Genomic DNA, 15,656 nt, shown 5'->3' on the forward strand with positions numbered 1-15,656 from the left:
TGAAATGGCTAATAGAGCACGGCGGGCGTCTCGTACAAAGCCTTTCCATTCGCGCTGCGTTTATTCCATGCGGTAAGGGACGCTAACGAGGAACCGGCGCGCTTCTTAACCTGGTTAGTATAAAGGAATAACAAATATACTTTATTTCGCTCCTTTTAAGCTTATTAACAAGTCTTAAAATCTTAATTACTATGCCATTATATTACATTTAATGTTATTAACCCTTAGTTATTCTCTTATTATAAATACTAGCTCTTATATATTATCGCTATTAATTGTTAAAGCCTTTATATTAAATGTCCGGCGCTTTAAATGTTTAAGCCCTTAACTAAGTTATATTTCATTCCATTAATACATTACATTATAAGTATATTTTATTATTATTAGTCTTATAACATAAAGGTAACTTAAAGATTTCTATTATAAAAGAGGTCGTTATATAATCTTACTAGTATACGCTAATTAATGTAAAGGTTAACAATCTTTAATACGATTACTATTTTATAACGACAATGACGAGCGAGTTTCCAAAGCGAAATGTACAGCGTCGAATTACAAAACTTAAAGATGGCTCATTACTAGGCATAATTATTACATATAACCACACAACGCTTTATGTCTTGCCCATTTAATAGACTAACATACACACTTAATTTCTACAATGCCGTTTTGTAAGAACATCCATTTACTATCTTACAATTTTATTACAACGATCTTTAGAGTTCTCCTCGTATCTATCTCAGATTCCCCAGATAGAATGGGAGTCGATGGCTTTAACATCTTAGAAGAGGAGTCACGATACCTAAAGCGAAACTAAAACCTTAAAGGAACTCTTCTCTAACATGTTCCCATCGCTATAATGCAAGGAGGGTACTAAGTTTAGCGTAAGATTCGGACAACAGGTATATAAGATGGCAATCGAAGCTAAAACGTTGTGGAACAGTCTTCATATAACTAGACCCGCTAAATCGAACACTTCTTTAACAATACAAGATCGCTTAGACAGATTACATAATCTACGAGTGTTAGTGCGACTGACGACACTCCGGCATTCGTTTATATCAACAAATCGAGATTGGAACAGCAAAGACGTAATCCCTGTACAGTATTAGGGCCTAAAATGCATCCACAATTATCCCGTCAATCATTTATCTAAGTTGCGATCCAAAAAGCTGGCCCTGAGAGACCTTAACAAAGACCCCTATCTAATGGCAACGATCATTGCACTAGCATAGAACGCAACGCACCAGGGTGTCTTGTTAGAGCCGACGTCTATGACTTGTGGTGTTGCTATTCGAAAATTGACTATGTTAACTGAGAGGAAGGTATTTATTATATCTATGGCCACAGTGACGGCTGTGGTCTTGGGAATTATCGACTAACCATAGAAGGCGCGATTACCCGGTACAAAACTCTAGATCCAACCCGTAGACATCCCTATATGGCCAGCTTTTGGGCACAAAGAGAGGCTGAGCCAGGTTCTTGGACATTGTATGGGGGGCCCTACTGCTCTGAAATCGACTAGACGTGTCTCCGATTGTGAAAGGGAGGCTATGAGTAGTAAGACCCATGTGGCCACGAAGCGTAACCGCGAAGATCTTGGACTAGAAAGCTCGGGTTCAGTTATTACAAATGGCAAAAGGCTATGCGTAATACAATCCCGGTGATAACAATGCAGGCAACTCGTCCAGTCAACGGGACGGACAACAGAGCGAGAGCTTCTAAAGCAGGTTCGAGTAAATAATGGTCTACTTTCCCGACATTTAAAGTTCCGGAAACGACACCCACACTGAGCGAAGACAATACGGCCCCGGCTGCACACTATGTTGCCGGCCGATCAATTCGACTAGGGCTTTGCCATTCAGTAATGGAAGATCAAACCAGTCCGGAAGTGACGGGGTGACCGAAGTAGCCCGAATACTATAGCAGTCACGTCACAGTATGCTTTATAAGGACATATACAAACAGGCGACAAGTCAGCTGCAGAATAGTCCAAGTAGTATTGCCGCTAGTAACTTAATTCTGGTCTTAATTCCCTTATAGAATAGCCGCTGTTTCTGTGGTGTTACGCTTGACTATTTTGGACGAGTATTGGTTATAACGTTAAGTATATTTATAGAAATATGTGATATATAACGTAATGTCTAGATTATGATGTTTATAACGGCGTATATTGAACCAGGACCACTATTTTGTCCCTTGGGTTATGAGCCTCACGACGAACTCGCAGGTTCACTCGTGGACTAATCACTAAGAAATGAATGGAAAGAATGAACTTGGTGACCAAAATAACATTAATTAGCGACAACGAGCCATTCTCGTTGTCTTGCGAATACACTGCTACAAAAACTAGCAACGCGACTCTGTCAAAAGTGTGAAAAAGCATGGCCCATAAGACTATTTACAAGTTCCATCCCTTTGACCTTATACTAATCAGACCCTGAACAACCCCGACGAAGGTCGTACGACCCACTTGGCTCCCTTGTAGTATTAGTATAGCCAACACTCACTACTTCAATATGTCTCGATAAACTAGGTTTAAGTAGTAATTATTATAGCAAATTTATTAGAAGCTTTCTTCTAACAATAAACGGCGGATCCTCTCTCATTATAGCTTTCTTACCTTTACTTTAAACGTATATATTTATTAAAGCCTTTCTTAACATTATAACGTTTCGTTTTCTTGTTAAAACCTAATATTAATATAATTCGAACATAAATAACACGTAGTTATTTATTACAGTACGTGCACGTACTGTAATAAGTGGTACCCCGTACTCGAGCCGAGCCTTTTACCTCCTCACTACGCGTTATAGCCAATAACGAGAGGTACAATTGGCGCGCTGAAATGGCTGCGCGCGTCAATTGGGAGTGTGCAAAGTGACCTAGGTCGGGGTTCGATTCCCCGTGTCGTGTTCGACACCCCGGAGGACCCGGGCTTCTAGCGGGACGCTGGTAATTCTCTATGTGTGGGGGGGCACATGTTACATAAGTGTGACGCCCCTCGGTCATATATAGTGTAATTACGCTATCATGGATAACCTCCGTGATACACACTTTTGGCTCGTTAGCCTAACGGTACGCTAGACGCACACGTACTGTAATATTATTATATTATTAAATATAAATAATAATAAAGCGCGTAACATTAAAGGCCGTTTATTTCATTTTCTTTATAAACGTTTCCAATGTTATTGTTAATTCAATTTATAAGGTGATATAATCTTTATTAGAACTCTTAAAAGTTATAAAGCGTATACGGACTGTAACGAAATCGGCTCCCGCCATTTTCAATAGAAATTTAGTTAAGGAGGTCTAGGTCTAGCGCTTACACAGTGTCATTATTTGCTAATTAACTGTACACTTCCAGTCACTAACGTATATATACTATACATACTTTACTGACTCTGGCAACAATCGCATGGCAGTAAAACCCTAGTACGCTCAATAACAGGTTAACCGATACACCCGGTATCAAGCTTCTCGTGGCCCAGCCAAGTTTTGGTTATGGATTATAGGCGCTGTACTATATGACTAGTAGTTCCCAAATGTTTTCACTTGCCAACCATGCTTAGGATGGGGCATTGCTAACGGTGCTTTATTCTCATTTACTTTGATGAGAGTACAAAAGGCTATTCACTGCAAAATTAACCCACCTAGAGGGATGGGAGCACTAGGGTTTTTGATTAATCCATCCACTGAAGGTCTCAGTGGATTAAAGACTAAATGTGAGCCGTGCATTCGTGCACGTGGCATCTTATCATCTGTGCCAGCCCGAAATCAATCACACTAGGAGGCTTAGACTGGTGGATTGATCAAAACCCTGCCGGGGAGCACGGTAGCAGGGCGATAACAAGCAACGCTTTTCTCCACATGTGTCGCCTCGATGGCTTCACTGCAAAATTAACCCACCCAAAGGGATGGGAGCTCGATAGCAGGGCGACGGCAAGCAACGCTTTGCAAGGTGTGTGGCATTACGGGCAAGGCGGGGTAGTAGTCCAATTTTGGCTGATAATATCTTTCTAGAGCATGACTTCTCTACTCTCTTCCCCGCTTGTTCTAAGCAGCGTGCCTACTCCATTCCTAGCAAACGCTCTCAACATTGATGGCTGAACCAATCGGCACTGCGCTTGGCGCGCTTGGTTTGGCAGGTCTTCTGTCTGTCTGTCTTGATTGCTTCAATCTTATCGACGATGCAGTGTCGGTAGGAAGGGACTTTATGGTATCGGAGTGCCAATTCAGCGCTTACCGAATTCGTCTTTATGCTTGGGGTAAGGCGTGTGGATTCCTGGAGAATGATGGATACGACAGAAGACTAGACCAACTTTCTTGGCGACAACATGTGCAGAAGCAACTAAACTGTATCTCATTGCTGTTTTTAGATGCAGCAAAGCTTATCAAGCGGTATGAGCTCATCGAAAGATACCAGCATCATGCTTATTGGATACCACCCATTGGTAGCTCGGACACTCTTGAAGAAGGATTATACGAGTTCATAAAGAGGCAAAAGCAGACCAAGCGGCAGGCTGGAGTCTGGCGTGCCTTACAGTGGGCTGTAAAAGACAAGAAAGCGTTCCAAGAACTCAACGGACAGTTAAAGGAATGCATTGAGGCTTTGGAATTAGTGTGCAAGAACCTGGATCTCTTCGAAATGCAGAAAAGTGCCGTGCAGTATGAGGTGGACAATGGCTCAGACATTAGCGCCCTTTCGAACATGATATCTTCTTCTCGAATGGTGAAAGAACCAGATATAGTATCCGAGGCATCTAGTCAACGACTAGCCTTACGAGGTGTTGGCTCGATCATAGAGAAATTAACGTTATCCGGTCGCTCACCGCACAGAGAGTCGAGTGATTACACATTTCACACCGCCGCCAGTAGATCGGTACTCACACCGTCAGGGCAGAACTCTTCTGAGCTATCGAGCGATAACCAATTTGAACAGACTGCAATTGCAGAGCTGCAAAAAGATTATATCCTTGGAAATCTGGTAACCCAACTCATATCAGCTGATCTGGAGATATTAACTATATTTGTGTCTTTGGAAGCATCGACTATCCAAAGAGCAGATACGGTGTTGAAAAACGTCTCAAAAACACTGCGATGCCAACCTACAATTTGCGGAGTACTTCATGCGGCGAGCAAATGGAATTTTCCAAGTTTCGATTACGGATTATTGGAAAATATGTTAGCTCGACTTGGTCACCCTTTAGTACAAGCATCATCACACTTGGAATTACCTGCGGGCGGAATAGTCGATCAAATGCATGCCTTTGCGGATGCTATCGATGCAGAAATGGTCAATTTGCGACTGCGTCTCCATAATTTGACTCGGAGAGATGTTACAGCTGAACAGCTATTCAATACTTTGGATGATTCGTTGGAAAGAGTCTACACAAGTGTCCACCGGGGTGGACGGGAATCACCATGGTGCAGCAATCTTGCTACTGGTCAATTATTACTATCCTCAGTGGTATCAGAATTGCACTCAGAACCTACCCAACTTGATTTGTTTCTGAAAAATGAAATTTACGATGGGTTACGCATTCTCGGCATCACATTAAGCAGCGAGAGACAAATAATCACCAAGATCCCTGGATCTTCCGAGCATACAGGAGGGATGTTAGCATCTTTAGAGGCGCCACATCTCCGCCATCCTCAAGCCCCATCGACCAGTCGTGATTTCTTCGCCTATTTATTATCAACTATTGATTACTCCGTTTTGTCAGACCACCGCCATTATTATGGGATCATAATAAAACTGCTCAATCTGATAACAATTACAGTTGTTTGGTCAGGCATAAGTGCACGCCTTGTAGAGAGGCGAAAAGAGGTAGAAAGGGGGACTTTGGAAGCCAAAGCCAAATTTGTTCGAGATGTTAATCCCTTCAGCCTCACTCCGAAACTGGACGACTCCGGATGGGGAAATCGATTGGCGAAACTTCAGCCAGCAGTCAACTTCAACCAGCTGATTCCAAGCTCACACAGGTACATAAAAAGGATATACGGGGACCTCAAGGGCGTCAATGAACATCGGTTCATGACTGTTCTATCTATAGGCCAGTCCGCACTTCAGCCTATCATGGTCGCATTTGAGGGCAGCCCTCAGAGTCCTTATAAAAAGGGGATTTTTCATCTCGAAATCGTCCTCGGGGCAGATTATCCAAGAGTCCCACCCAATTTGCGGCTTCTCACAAAGATCTATCATCCAAATATTGGCACTACTGGGAAGATGTGTCTCTCTTACTTAGAACCGTCTGGGTGGCCAGCTGCACTTCCCATGTGGGCACTTGTCCTATCGATTATTGCTCTTATGGATCAGCCCGACATCGGCGATCCGCTTGTTCCGGAGATTGCCGCTATTTATCTAAGGGATATTCACCAATATTATAAGAATGCACAAATGTATACTGAGAAGTATGCTAAGCTGGATCAACTATTTTCATACGGTTAGTTTGGAGACGGGATAACCAATCCTTACACCAATCCATAGATTTTCCGTCGAACTTTTTGAATTTGGTTATAATCAATAACAATTAAACTTGGACAACATGGTACAAAGAAAAACTAGATGCTACTGTATATATGACAATATAAGACAGCTTAGTTGCTTAACTTCGAACAGCCGAAAAGATGCTCGATCGTCAAAACTCGTTAGACTTTAAGCACAGCCAGGTGTTTGGCATATAAGACGATTGCAATGCATAGAGTACTGTATAACTCGAGTAGGAATACTCAGCTATTCAGCTCTTCATTTATCATATCTTTGCAAAAGAGAGCACCAGAATATCGGTTATATTTATCTTCGAACGTATGACTGTACCTATCATGATAGAAGGTTCTGCAACTTTCTAGAGACACTTCAAAGTGATAATATATACTGCGTACTTACAACAGCTTACTGCTTTGCGTATTATATGCTGCGTTACAAATGTAACAACGACCGAGCAAGCATCATAGAGAAGAAATCCAGGCAAAACAAAGAAAAGGAAATCGCGTTTGACGCACTAGCCTTACATGACACTACTATACTGGCTGACCTGAAGTACCTTATCAGTATTACCCCACATATAGTAGGAGCCCGCACTGTGTAAGCCCAAAGTCCCTAAATTGGCTGTACTACTGTAAGAATACATTCTGCCTCGCAACAGCGGAAGGCGATTTCGTTACTCACTGTAATTAAAAGTAACCAAGATAATCGTTATTATTTAAAGGTTTTACCAATTAAAGAAGATAATTTTAAATATATATTTCAGGTTATATATATATCATTTAACACTAATTAGGCGGAAGCACTTAATTCAAAGTAATACTCGGAGGTAGGATAAAGAGAGTATATGTAAATGTATTTATAAGCTTACTTAAGGGAAGCGTTTAGAGATATCGAGGATATCTCTCTATATATTCTCGACATTTTTTACCCAGTAGTTCTAAGACTTTCCGGCGCCAAAGATGTAGTCATTTGACATCCACGTCCCGACCCTTTCTTTAATACTGCAAAGGACGCCTTCAAGCCACAATCTCTTGGCTATGTCCTGTGGAACTTGAGATTGTAAGAGCACTCGGTGCGCAACGCGGATAGGGAAGAGTAGATAGAAGTTTCCGGGGGGTGACAATTGGAAGTCAACGCTCTTGATTATATGTATGATGGCTGCTGATGTTTGCTCAGATGCTTCTGCCTGCACAATGACATGGACATCACTGCCGGGGAGAAGTGAGAGTGACGAAACAACAAGTTGGTTGATCAGTATGACAACAGCGTCATATAAAGTGGCGACATTTGCAGCCTGGAGAGAAGAAAAATGTATCTTATCCTTGCAAGGATAGGGCGGTGTTGAAGTTTCGATGGCTCTAGACACGCTAAAAAGTTTGAACTTAGGGTTCGAGGCTGTCCAATACGCATCTTGAACGTGAATGTCGTCCCGAAGACTCAGGGAACGACCCAAAAGGGCTTGGACCGATGTTGATGCTTCTCGTCTGTTGATTTCACTGGTGGTTTGTCCGAGTAAGTTCGCGGATTGTCTTGATAAAATTGCATCATGTTCATGATACAGTGCTGGGATTTGTGCTAATGCGTCCAGCAAATAGGCAAGGGCCGACCTATGAGAAGGTGGGAAATAATCGTTTGGTACGCAAATGGCTCTTGCACTCCAGTCTGGTTGTGCCATTAACGATGGGCGGCGGGCATAGAGAGCTGCCACAATCATCATGGGCCGAGTGACCTCAAGTAGGGCGACGGCGAGTGGATTGCTTTTTCTGGATGTGGCCCCATGCATTGAGAAAAGCTGCTCGAGGCCGTCAACATGACGCAGCCAAGAGTGATCGATGCTGTGTGTCGGTGCGATGGCCTAAATCAAGATAGTCAATCGGGATTATTTTGCGCCATATTGAGAGTAATTTACCTCATGAAGACATAGTGCAACTACGGAACTGAGGGTTTCCGAAACTCCTGTGCTGTCACAACCGCTGATGGTTCTGTTGACCATGTTCAGAGCCTGAAGATATAGTCGTCTACCGTGATGTACAACAGGTGGCTGTGAATGAGCAAGTCCATAGAAACTTGTTGCTAGGGCTAGAAAACACTGTTTCCTGGCCATTTGTTCTAGGGAGTCTGCGTGATAGCTTGGTGAGAGCTGACTACGGCATATGGTTTCCATTGGGCCGTCAAGTCTTGCGACAAGGTAGGATATGAATTGAGTTTGTCGCATTGCCACTTCAGAGGGCGCCGACCAAATGGTAGTTGTTTCGTAATCACAGAAAAGACGGGGGCCAGCAGGCTGTGCAAAATGGCCACCGGTCTGGTACTCCTTGGTCACCTCTAACGAGGGAGTCTTATTCCCTAGCACCGACTGAGATGTACAGCCTATCCTTCGTAAGACTTGTGCTTTTGCATCGATAAAAAGCATCTCCCGATAACCCAGACAGACGAAGTTTGACCTGGTGCACCGAAGACATGCCGGGCGCTGTTGATCTGAAGCATGAGAGAAGAATCAGCTGCAAGCTAATCATTGAAGCGTATGGTCATGTACCAGTAGGACTGGCATGACTCTAACCCGTGCATCACCCCCCACCCCTCTATTCTCTTCTTTTTTTCCTTTCTTTCTGCGCTGGACTTACCACACATGACACGGCGCCGCAAGCATGTTATACAAGCCTTAGAACGACCCTTGTTGTTTCCCATCCTTGTAAAAGTAATGAAAGTAGAATATACTTTCAAAGCTGGCAGTTAATTGCTAATGTATGGTGATAGGCAATCGTGGATTAACAATCTATAAATGTGTATAAGTAGAGGTAACGTACTTGACAGGAAAATCCGGGACACATAATCCCTAGTCTGAAAAAGTGTGACATAAGATCACGCTAAGCCCTTCCCTTAAACTCTGTCGGGAAGAGGACCATTTTAGGATTAGCGTCAGCTGTACAGCCCGTTAAGAGCTTATCCGTGTTACTTTTCTTGCCTAACACAATTAGTATATAAAGTGGATTCAACAATTCTTGATATAATGCGAACTTTCCTCGCGAACACCCTCTGCTTTCGGTTAGCAAGATTACTAGTCACAGGCCGATCATCCACGATTGATAAGTTAGCAAGTATCTCTTCAGATGGGAGGTGCTCGCTCAGCCCATAAGGAAAACACTATAAGACTGACCTCGCTTTCTTTACCTTTGCATGCTCAGCTCTCTTCCTTTATCACTATCAACACCATATACCCTGTTATCGCCATACCGTACCAATCAAAAACGGCATTACCTCCATTACAGCAATGAACCTCATTCTGGCCATAAACTTCGCAGTCCTTGCATCAATAGGTACCTGCTATCCAACCAGCTGTCCGGCACCTAATCTGCAAGTCAAGACCGACAGTGGTCTGCTTCATGGTTTTGTCAAGTCATCGGCTCCTCATGTCCGTCAATTTCTGGGCATCCCATTCGCCCACCCACCGACTGGGCCTAGAAGATGGCTTCCCCCTTCGAGACTGCGGTCAAGTACATCGATTAACGCTTCCAGCATTGGACCCGCCTGTCCACAAATAGCCTTTGGCGGTGCAGAGTCTGGGATGAGCGTGTACTCGCCTAGCGGTGGGAATTATACCGAATACTTTCCTCTCAACTCATTCAGCGAAAACTGCTTAACACTCAATGTTTGGGCACCTTCTAGCTCCGAGACGAAATTACCGGTCATCGTATGGTTTTTTGGTGGAGGCTTCGTTCAAGGAGGAACAAATTCCCCATATTTCAACCCTCAAGCCTGGGTACAACGAACACAAAAGCATATCATGGTCACCGTCAACTTCAGATCAAACATATTTGGCTTCCCTAACGCTATGGGCTTGATGAAGCAGAATCTTGGCCTGCTTGACCAGCGTCTCGCTCTTGAATGGGTTCGAGACAATATTGCCAATTTTGGCGGAAACCCAGCGAAAATCGTTGGTTGGGGTGAGAGCGGAGGAGCAGAGGCTGTTGACTATCTTAACTTTGCATATCCTTCCGATCCAATCTACAGCGGCACGATCCTTGATTCTGCCACTGCTCTCTTCCCTCGAGCAGGAGGCCGAACATTCGATACAGCTCAAACAAACTTCACTGCTGTTGCAGCTGCTCTTGGTTGTCATAGCACAAGTTCAGAGATCAACTGCCTGAGGGGTGTAACGTGGCAGGCTATCGAAGCCGTCCTCTCAGCAGATCCAACCCTTAAATTCCTGCCCATTGTCGACAATGTCACCGTTTTTCAAAACTACAGCGACCGCTACGCAATCAATGCCATATCCTCGGTCCCCGCCCTCATCGGCACGAACCTGCATGAATTCAACGAAGGAATCCCCACTCCTCTCAGCCCTACATTCAACCAATCCGCCTCCGATAAGAACACAATTGAGATTTTCCTTTGCACGGCGGCGCTCACATCCCAAGCCCGTCAAAGCCACTCCCTCACCACATACAGATACCGGTATGACGGCAACTTCTCTAATATATCGCCGTCTAAATATTCCGGCGCATATCATGCTGCCGAGCTGCCGCTGATATTCGGGACAGCAGGTGATTTTCATGGAGTATCTACTGCATATGAAAACGCTGTGAGCAGAAGTATGCAAGACCTTTGGCTTGACTTTGCACGAGATCCAGAGTATGGCCTACGCATATCGGGTTGGGGAACCTACGACCAGGGTAAAGCTGTAATACTTGGCGATGAAGATGAGCCGGTTAAGGGTATTGATGTCTCTCAGCTCGATGGAGTTTGTGATATACTTCCAGTTGTTATTTAACTCTAAGTGTCTCGCCGTATAGCTTATATCCCGTAGCCCGCATCTACGGAATGACGGCCAGGTAATACGGTATCATGATCCGTTCGTAGTCAATACCAGTGAGTTGATATATACCTCAATGTTCGCGTACCCAGAGCTGCTGATTTTCATTGCATCGCTTGCATCCTGGTAATCCAGACCATTTGCCTTTTCCCACGCATCGGGGATGCCGTCGCCATCGGTATCGCTTGGTTTGGTGCCACTCATGATATATCCAGGGCCGTTCATAGGGCTGACGGTCTCGTCGCTAATGAGCTCGCCTGTTAATCCCCATGTCTGCACCTCAGAGACGAGGCGATTGTCAATGCCATCACGGGACGGGTAGTTTGTACCGACGTTGTTGAGAACCCAGGTCACGGCATTGGGCGCAGTCAAGAGAGTGGTTGGGCCCGGGTAGTCGTACTTGGTTGTCTGGATGTCAATGTCGGAGTAGCAAGTAGTACTAACACATAAAGCAGAGCCGTCGAGTGCGCCATTCTTGTCGCTATCGTAGTAGTTGCCCGAGACGTCTAGCACCCTTGTCAGCTTCTGCTTTAATAAAGCCCATCGAGTGGGGAAATGGTACGCGATTATCGCAAAACATGTGGTTGGTGGCTGGAGGATGGGGAACTTACAACCGTGGAAGTTTTCATTCCCCCGAGTGAAGGCTGTCACGCTTGTGCTAGGACCAGAGATGAAGTAGTTATTGACGATGTTGGCGTAGCTCTGCCCACTGCTATCGCCTGCAATATAGCCTCCGCCTCCGCCCCAATTGTAGACCACCTGAATATATGTTTAGCTGGTGAAACGAGATGAAACTGAAGCTCCATTTTCTTACGTTGTTCTGGAAGTCATTAATTCCCTTAACCTTGGGATTGCGAGTCTTGTTATCAACGTATAGATTGCGGAACAGACTGACACCGTAATCTGACTGCATGAGTCCGCCACAGGAGTGAGTCTCCAGGCCTTGGCCGATGATTGAGTTCTGGATTGTCACGTTGTATACGTCACCATTGATGCTAAAAGTCTCATCACGGCCCCATGTCACGGAAATATGGTCAAAAATGATGTTCTCACCCTCGGCAATTGTAACGCCATCTGTGCCATGTGTGAAAATTATTCAAATGGGTCAAGTAGACATGACATGTACTCACCTTTTCCAGAATCCCCACCTTTGCCCATGCGAAGCCTGATGTACCGTACGATGGTGTTGTCAGCGTTGGAGAACGATAACCCATTACCGTAGACGGTAATGCCCTAAAACCCTGTGATCAATACGAAATCATTGGCATAATCTCTGAACTGAAAAACATACGCCACCAGGAGCAGTCTGTCCAGCGATGTATATATTCTTTGAGACCACAACTCGGTCCGTAATGTTTATGGTGCCACCAACGTCAAAGACAACGATGCGGTTGTCTGCCGAGACAGCATCACGAAGGGACCCGGCACCAGAATCACTAGCGATGCGTCAATACCATAGATACACATGCACTATCGGCTCTGAAACCTTACGCAAGAGTCGTCACATGGTAAACCGATCCGGTTCGGCCTCCAACTGAGTTTCGACCGAAACCTTCGGCTCCGGGAAACGCTACTAATGCGGTAGCGTTGTGAATGAGTGCCGACACGGCGGCGAAAGACAGCCACTGATAAAGACCCATAGTGAAACGCAGTCTCTGGTTAGGAAAGCACAGGTTTTAGCTAGGGAATAATACGCAGGCAAAATAATGGCATATTATGCTAGATATATAAAACTGCTTTGAGCTGGAGAAGCCTACACATTTAGCGGACACAGGTTCTGGGTTCCGTACGAACTCGTTCCATGACAAAAATTGTTCCGGCCATAGATCGACTACACATCGAACGTCATATCTTGTCTCCGGCAAACATTTGTGCTGGGGATCCCAAGTCGGTGGGAGCTGTGTCATGTTGACCACGGAAACTGGGTCCGGTGTTCGAATTCGGATAGATTAATGGGCAGGGGAGTGAACTGCGGGGCGAAGTGTCTATAGTCAGGGTCGTATTGGAACTGCAATCTCCTACAACCCAGTTGCAATGGCATGTCGATCGTAATCGGGAGTCTCAGGTGTCTGCATTGGTGGGCATATGCCTCCGTGCCAAGCAGTCGGGCCAAATCACATCGCGCAATTGTTAAGTGCGAAAGATATAGCGCTACACTGTCATATGTCAAGGTAGCAATTCATCCCCAGCTGTCGCAGCCAAGTTTCTAGACTTTAAGGATGGATGACGTGGTGTACCGTGCCATGCACACAAAAGAGCAATTGATGGCGGTAAGGGGCATTTTGCGCGCTTACGATACCTCAAGCTTCAATTATGAGCTACGCCTAGTCGCCAGAATCGCATGTCCCGCACGAGCAATCTTTCGGTGCAGATGCATATTTGCATTGATAGATAGAATACACGACAAAAAGCAAAACCAATACCAGTGTCACACCAGGTAGGGAACTTTTGAGTCAAGAAAGACAACCAAACTCCACGATTACTCCGCAATGCGCCAAATTGGGTATCATCAAGACGGAGGACGGAAAACCACTAGCGCTCCTCAGCATCCATGTGGTCTCCCCGTCTCCTCTTTACACCGTTGATATGCTTGCCCTTAAGAACGGCTCCCTTCTTGCCTCGGTCGTTGATCAAATTCTTGATTTCCATCTTGGCATGCCGTTGTGCTTCTTCCACACGAGGCTTGAAGATCATGACCTCGGCCTTGTCTGTTTCGTATTCAACCAGCTTCTTGCCCAGGAAATGCTCGATCCTCAGATAGATCTCGAGGTCGTACTGTGTGACCAAGTTGATGGCGCGACCACTTTTACCAGCACGAGCAGTGCGACCGACTCTGTGAACGTATGTCTTAGAGTCTTGTGGCATGTCGTAGTTGAGCACAAGATCTACACCCTTGATATCTAGACCTCTGGCGGCGACATCGGTGGCGACGAGGATCTCGCGAGCTCCAGCTTTGAACTTGTTAAGAGCACCCAGTCGGGCAGATTGAGAGAGCTGCCCATGGAGGGGGATGGCGCCAAAGCCAAGCATGCGCAGCAGGATAGATATACGCTGGGTTTCGACGATGGTACGAGCGAAAACGATGATGGTGCGTCCGGCGAACTCGTTACATAGGTAGACAAGATAGACATCCTTTTGGACCAGGGGAATGAAGATGTAGTTCTGAATGAGGGTGGAGACAACCTGATGATCGTGGCTGCTGATGCTCACACGGAGAGGATCGCGCAAGGCGGCTCTCTGCAGGCTTTCGAGCTTGGAGGAGATGGTAGCAGAGAACAGGAAGGTGCGGCGCTCTCGAGGGAGACACTTGAGGATCTTCTCAATGATGGGACCAAAGTCCATATCGAGTAGTCTATCGGCTTCGTCCATGACCAGGTACTTGATGGAGCGCAGTGAGAAGCCCTTGGTCTTCTCCAGATGGTCGAATAGACGTCCAGGCGTGGCGACGACAATGTGAGGCTTCTTGCCCAAAGCGATGGACTGAGGGACCATATCGAGACCACCGACGATGACGGCGACGCGGAGTGATATAATGCTTCCCAACGCCTCGAACGATTGGCCGATCTGGTGGGCCAGTTCTCTCGTGGGGGCAAGAACAAGACCGAACAGCGGTTGAGGCTTGTCGAGGAGTGCCTGCAGGATAGGGAGTGCGAACGCGGCAGTCTTTCCACTTCCAGTCTCGGCGAGGCCGATGATATCGCGGTCCTGTAGGGCCAGAGGAATGGACTTCGCTTGAATCGGGGTCGGCTTCTTGTAGCCTAAAGCATCGCAGGCTTCGCATAGTGTGTCGACAACGCCCTGGTAAGAAACGGGATCAGCAGACGAGGCTAGCATGAAGACTCAGTATCAATGTGCATTACTCACGAGCTCTTTGAACGTCTGTGGCAGGTCTTCTGCTGCGGCCTCTTCTCCGTCGACAGCGTTGCCGGCGTCATCGGCCTCTGCAGGCTCTTGATCGCCATCCTCGTCTTCGCTGTCATCCTCTTGGATTTCGGGTTCTTCGGGGAGAGCTTCACTCTCGCTAGAGTTGTCCTCATCTTGCTGGGGTGGTATCTGCCGGCTTTTTTGTCCGGATTGTGGCTTCTTGGCTGGAGCGGAAGCAATAGGTTTGGAGGGTCTGGAAGGTGCAGAAGACACCTTCCTTCGCTTGTTGGCCAGCATCTTGGTGTGTGCAGAGGTGTGATTGCGCCCGTGGAAGCTGTTCGGGATTTTGAACAAGGGATGGAGAGAGAGAGAGAGATTTGAGGTTGTGTATTGTTCGCTTTTGCAGCTCCCGCTGAGTGACTCGACAGTGCCAGTTTCTACCAAGGTTTGAAAGAGCTATGGTACGGCCAACAGAGCAGTCGCTTT

The 15,656-nt window shown here is 45.9% G+C and overlaps 5 protein-coding genes across 5 annotated transcripts; 2 read left to right on the forward strand and 3 right to left on the reverse strand.

The window, feature by feature from the left end:
- Window positions 1–3,621: 3,621 nt before the first annotated feature.
- On the forward strand, window positions 3,622–6,623 carry BKA67DRAFT_579921 (uncharacterized protein). Its single transcript, XM_046103805.1, has one exon. The coding sequence runs from the start codon at window positions 4,106–4,108 to the stop codon at window positions 6,452–6,454; it is 2,349 nt and encodes a 782-aa protein (XP_045953046.1). The 5' UTR covers window positions 3,622–4,105; the 3' UTR covers window positions 6,455–6,623.
- An 807-nt stretch (window positions 6,624–7,430) lies between these two features.
- BKA67DRAFT_594900 (uncharacterized protein) lies at window positions 7,431–9,181 on the reverse strand (the record flags this gene model as incomplete). Its single annotated transcript, XM_046105102.1, has 3 exons — window positions 7,431–8,285; window positions 8,403–8,971; window positions 9,118–9,181. 3 exons carry the CDS (start codon window positions 9,179–9,181, stop codon window positions 7,431–7,433), a joined length of 1,488 nt encoding a protein of 495 aa, XP_045953047.1.
- An 877-nt stretch (window positions 9,182–10,058) lies between these two features.
- BKA67DRAFT_524826 (Alpha/Beta hydrolase protein) lies at window positions 10,059–11,264 on the forward strand (the record flags this gene model as incomplete). Its single annotated transcript, XM_046098616.1, has 1 exon — window positions 10,059–11,264. The coding sequence occupies one exon, from the start codon at window positions 10,059–10,061 to the stop codon at window positions 11,262–11,264; it is 1,206 nt and encodes a 401-aa protein (XP_045953048.1).
- Window positions 11,265–11,336: 72 nt separating this feature from the next.
- Window positions 11,337–12,946, reverse strand: BKA67DRAFT_524736 (pectate lyase C; the record flags this gene model as incomplete). Its single annotated transcript, XM_046098605.1, has 6 exons — window positions 11,337–11,812; window positions 11,918–12,065; window positions 12,121–12,380; window positions 12,437–12,539; window positions 12,598–12,742; window positions 12,798–12,946. 6 exons carry the CDS (start codon window positions 12,944–12,946, stop codon window positions 11,337–11,339), a joined length of 1,281 nt encoding a protein of 426 aa, XP_045953049.1.
- Window positions 12,947–13,838: 892 nt separating this feature from the next.
- On the reverse strand, window positions 13,839–15,467 carry BKA67DRAFT_662946 (P-loop containing nucleoside triphosphate hydrolase protein; the record flags this gene model as incomplete). The annotated part of the gene is made up of 2 exons (XM_046108099.1): window positions 13,839–15,104; window positions 15,171–15,467. 2 exons carry the CDS (start codon window positions 15,465–15,467, stop codon window positions 13,839–13,841), a joined length of 1,563 nt encoding a protein of 520 aa, XP_045953050.1.
- Window positions 15,468–15,656: the final 189 nt, after the last annotated feature.

This window comes from Truncatella angustata, assembly GCF_020726525.1.
Source record: "Truncatella angustata strain MPI-SDFR-AT-0073 chromosome Unknown BKA67scaffold_9, whole genome shotgun sequence".
Classification (NCBI taxonomy): domain Eukaryota; kingdom Fungi; phylum Ascomycota; class Sordariomycetes; order Amphisphaeriales; family Sporocadaceae; genus Truncatella; species Truncatella angustata.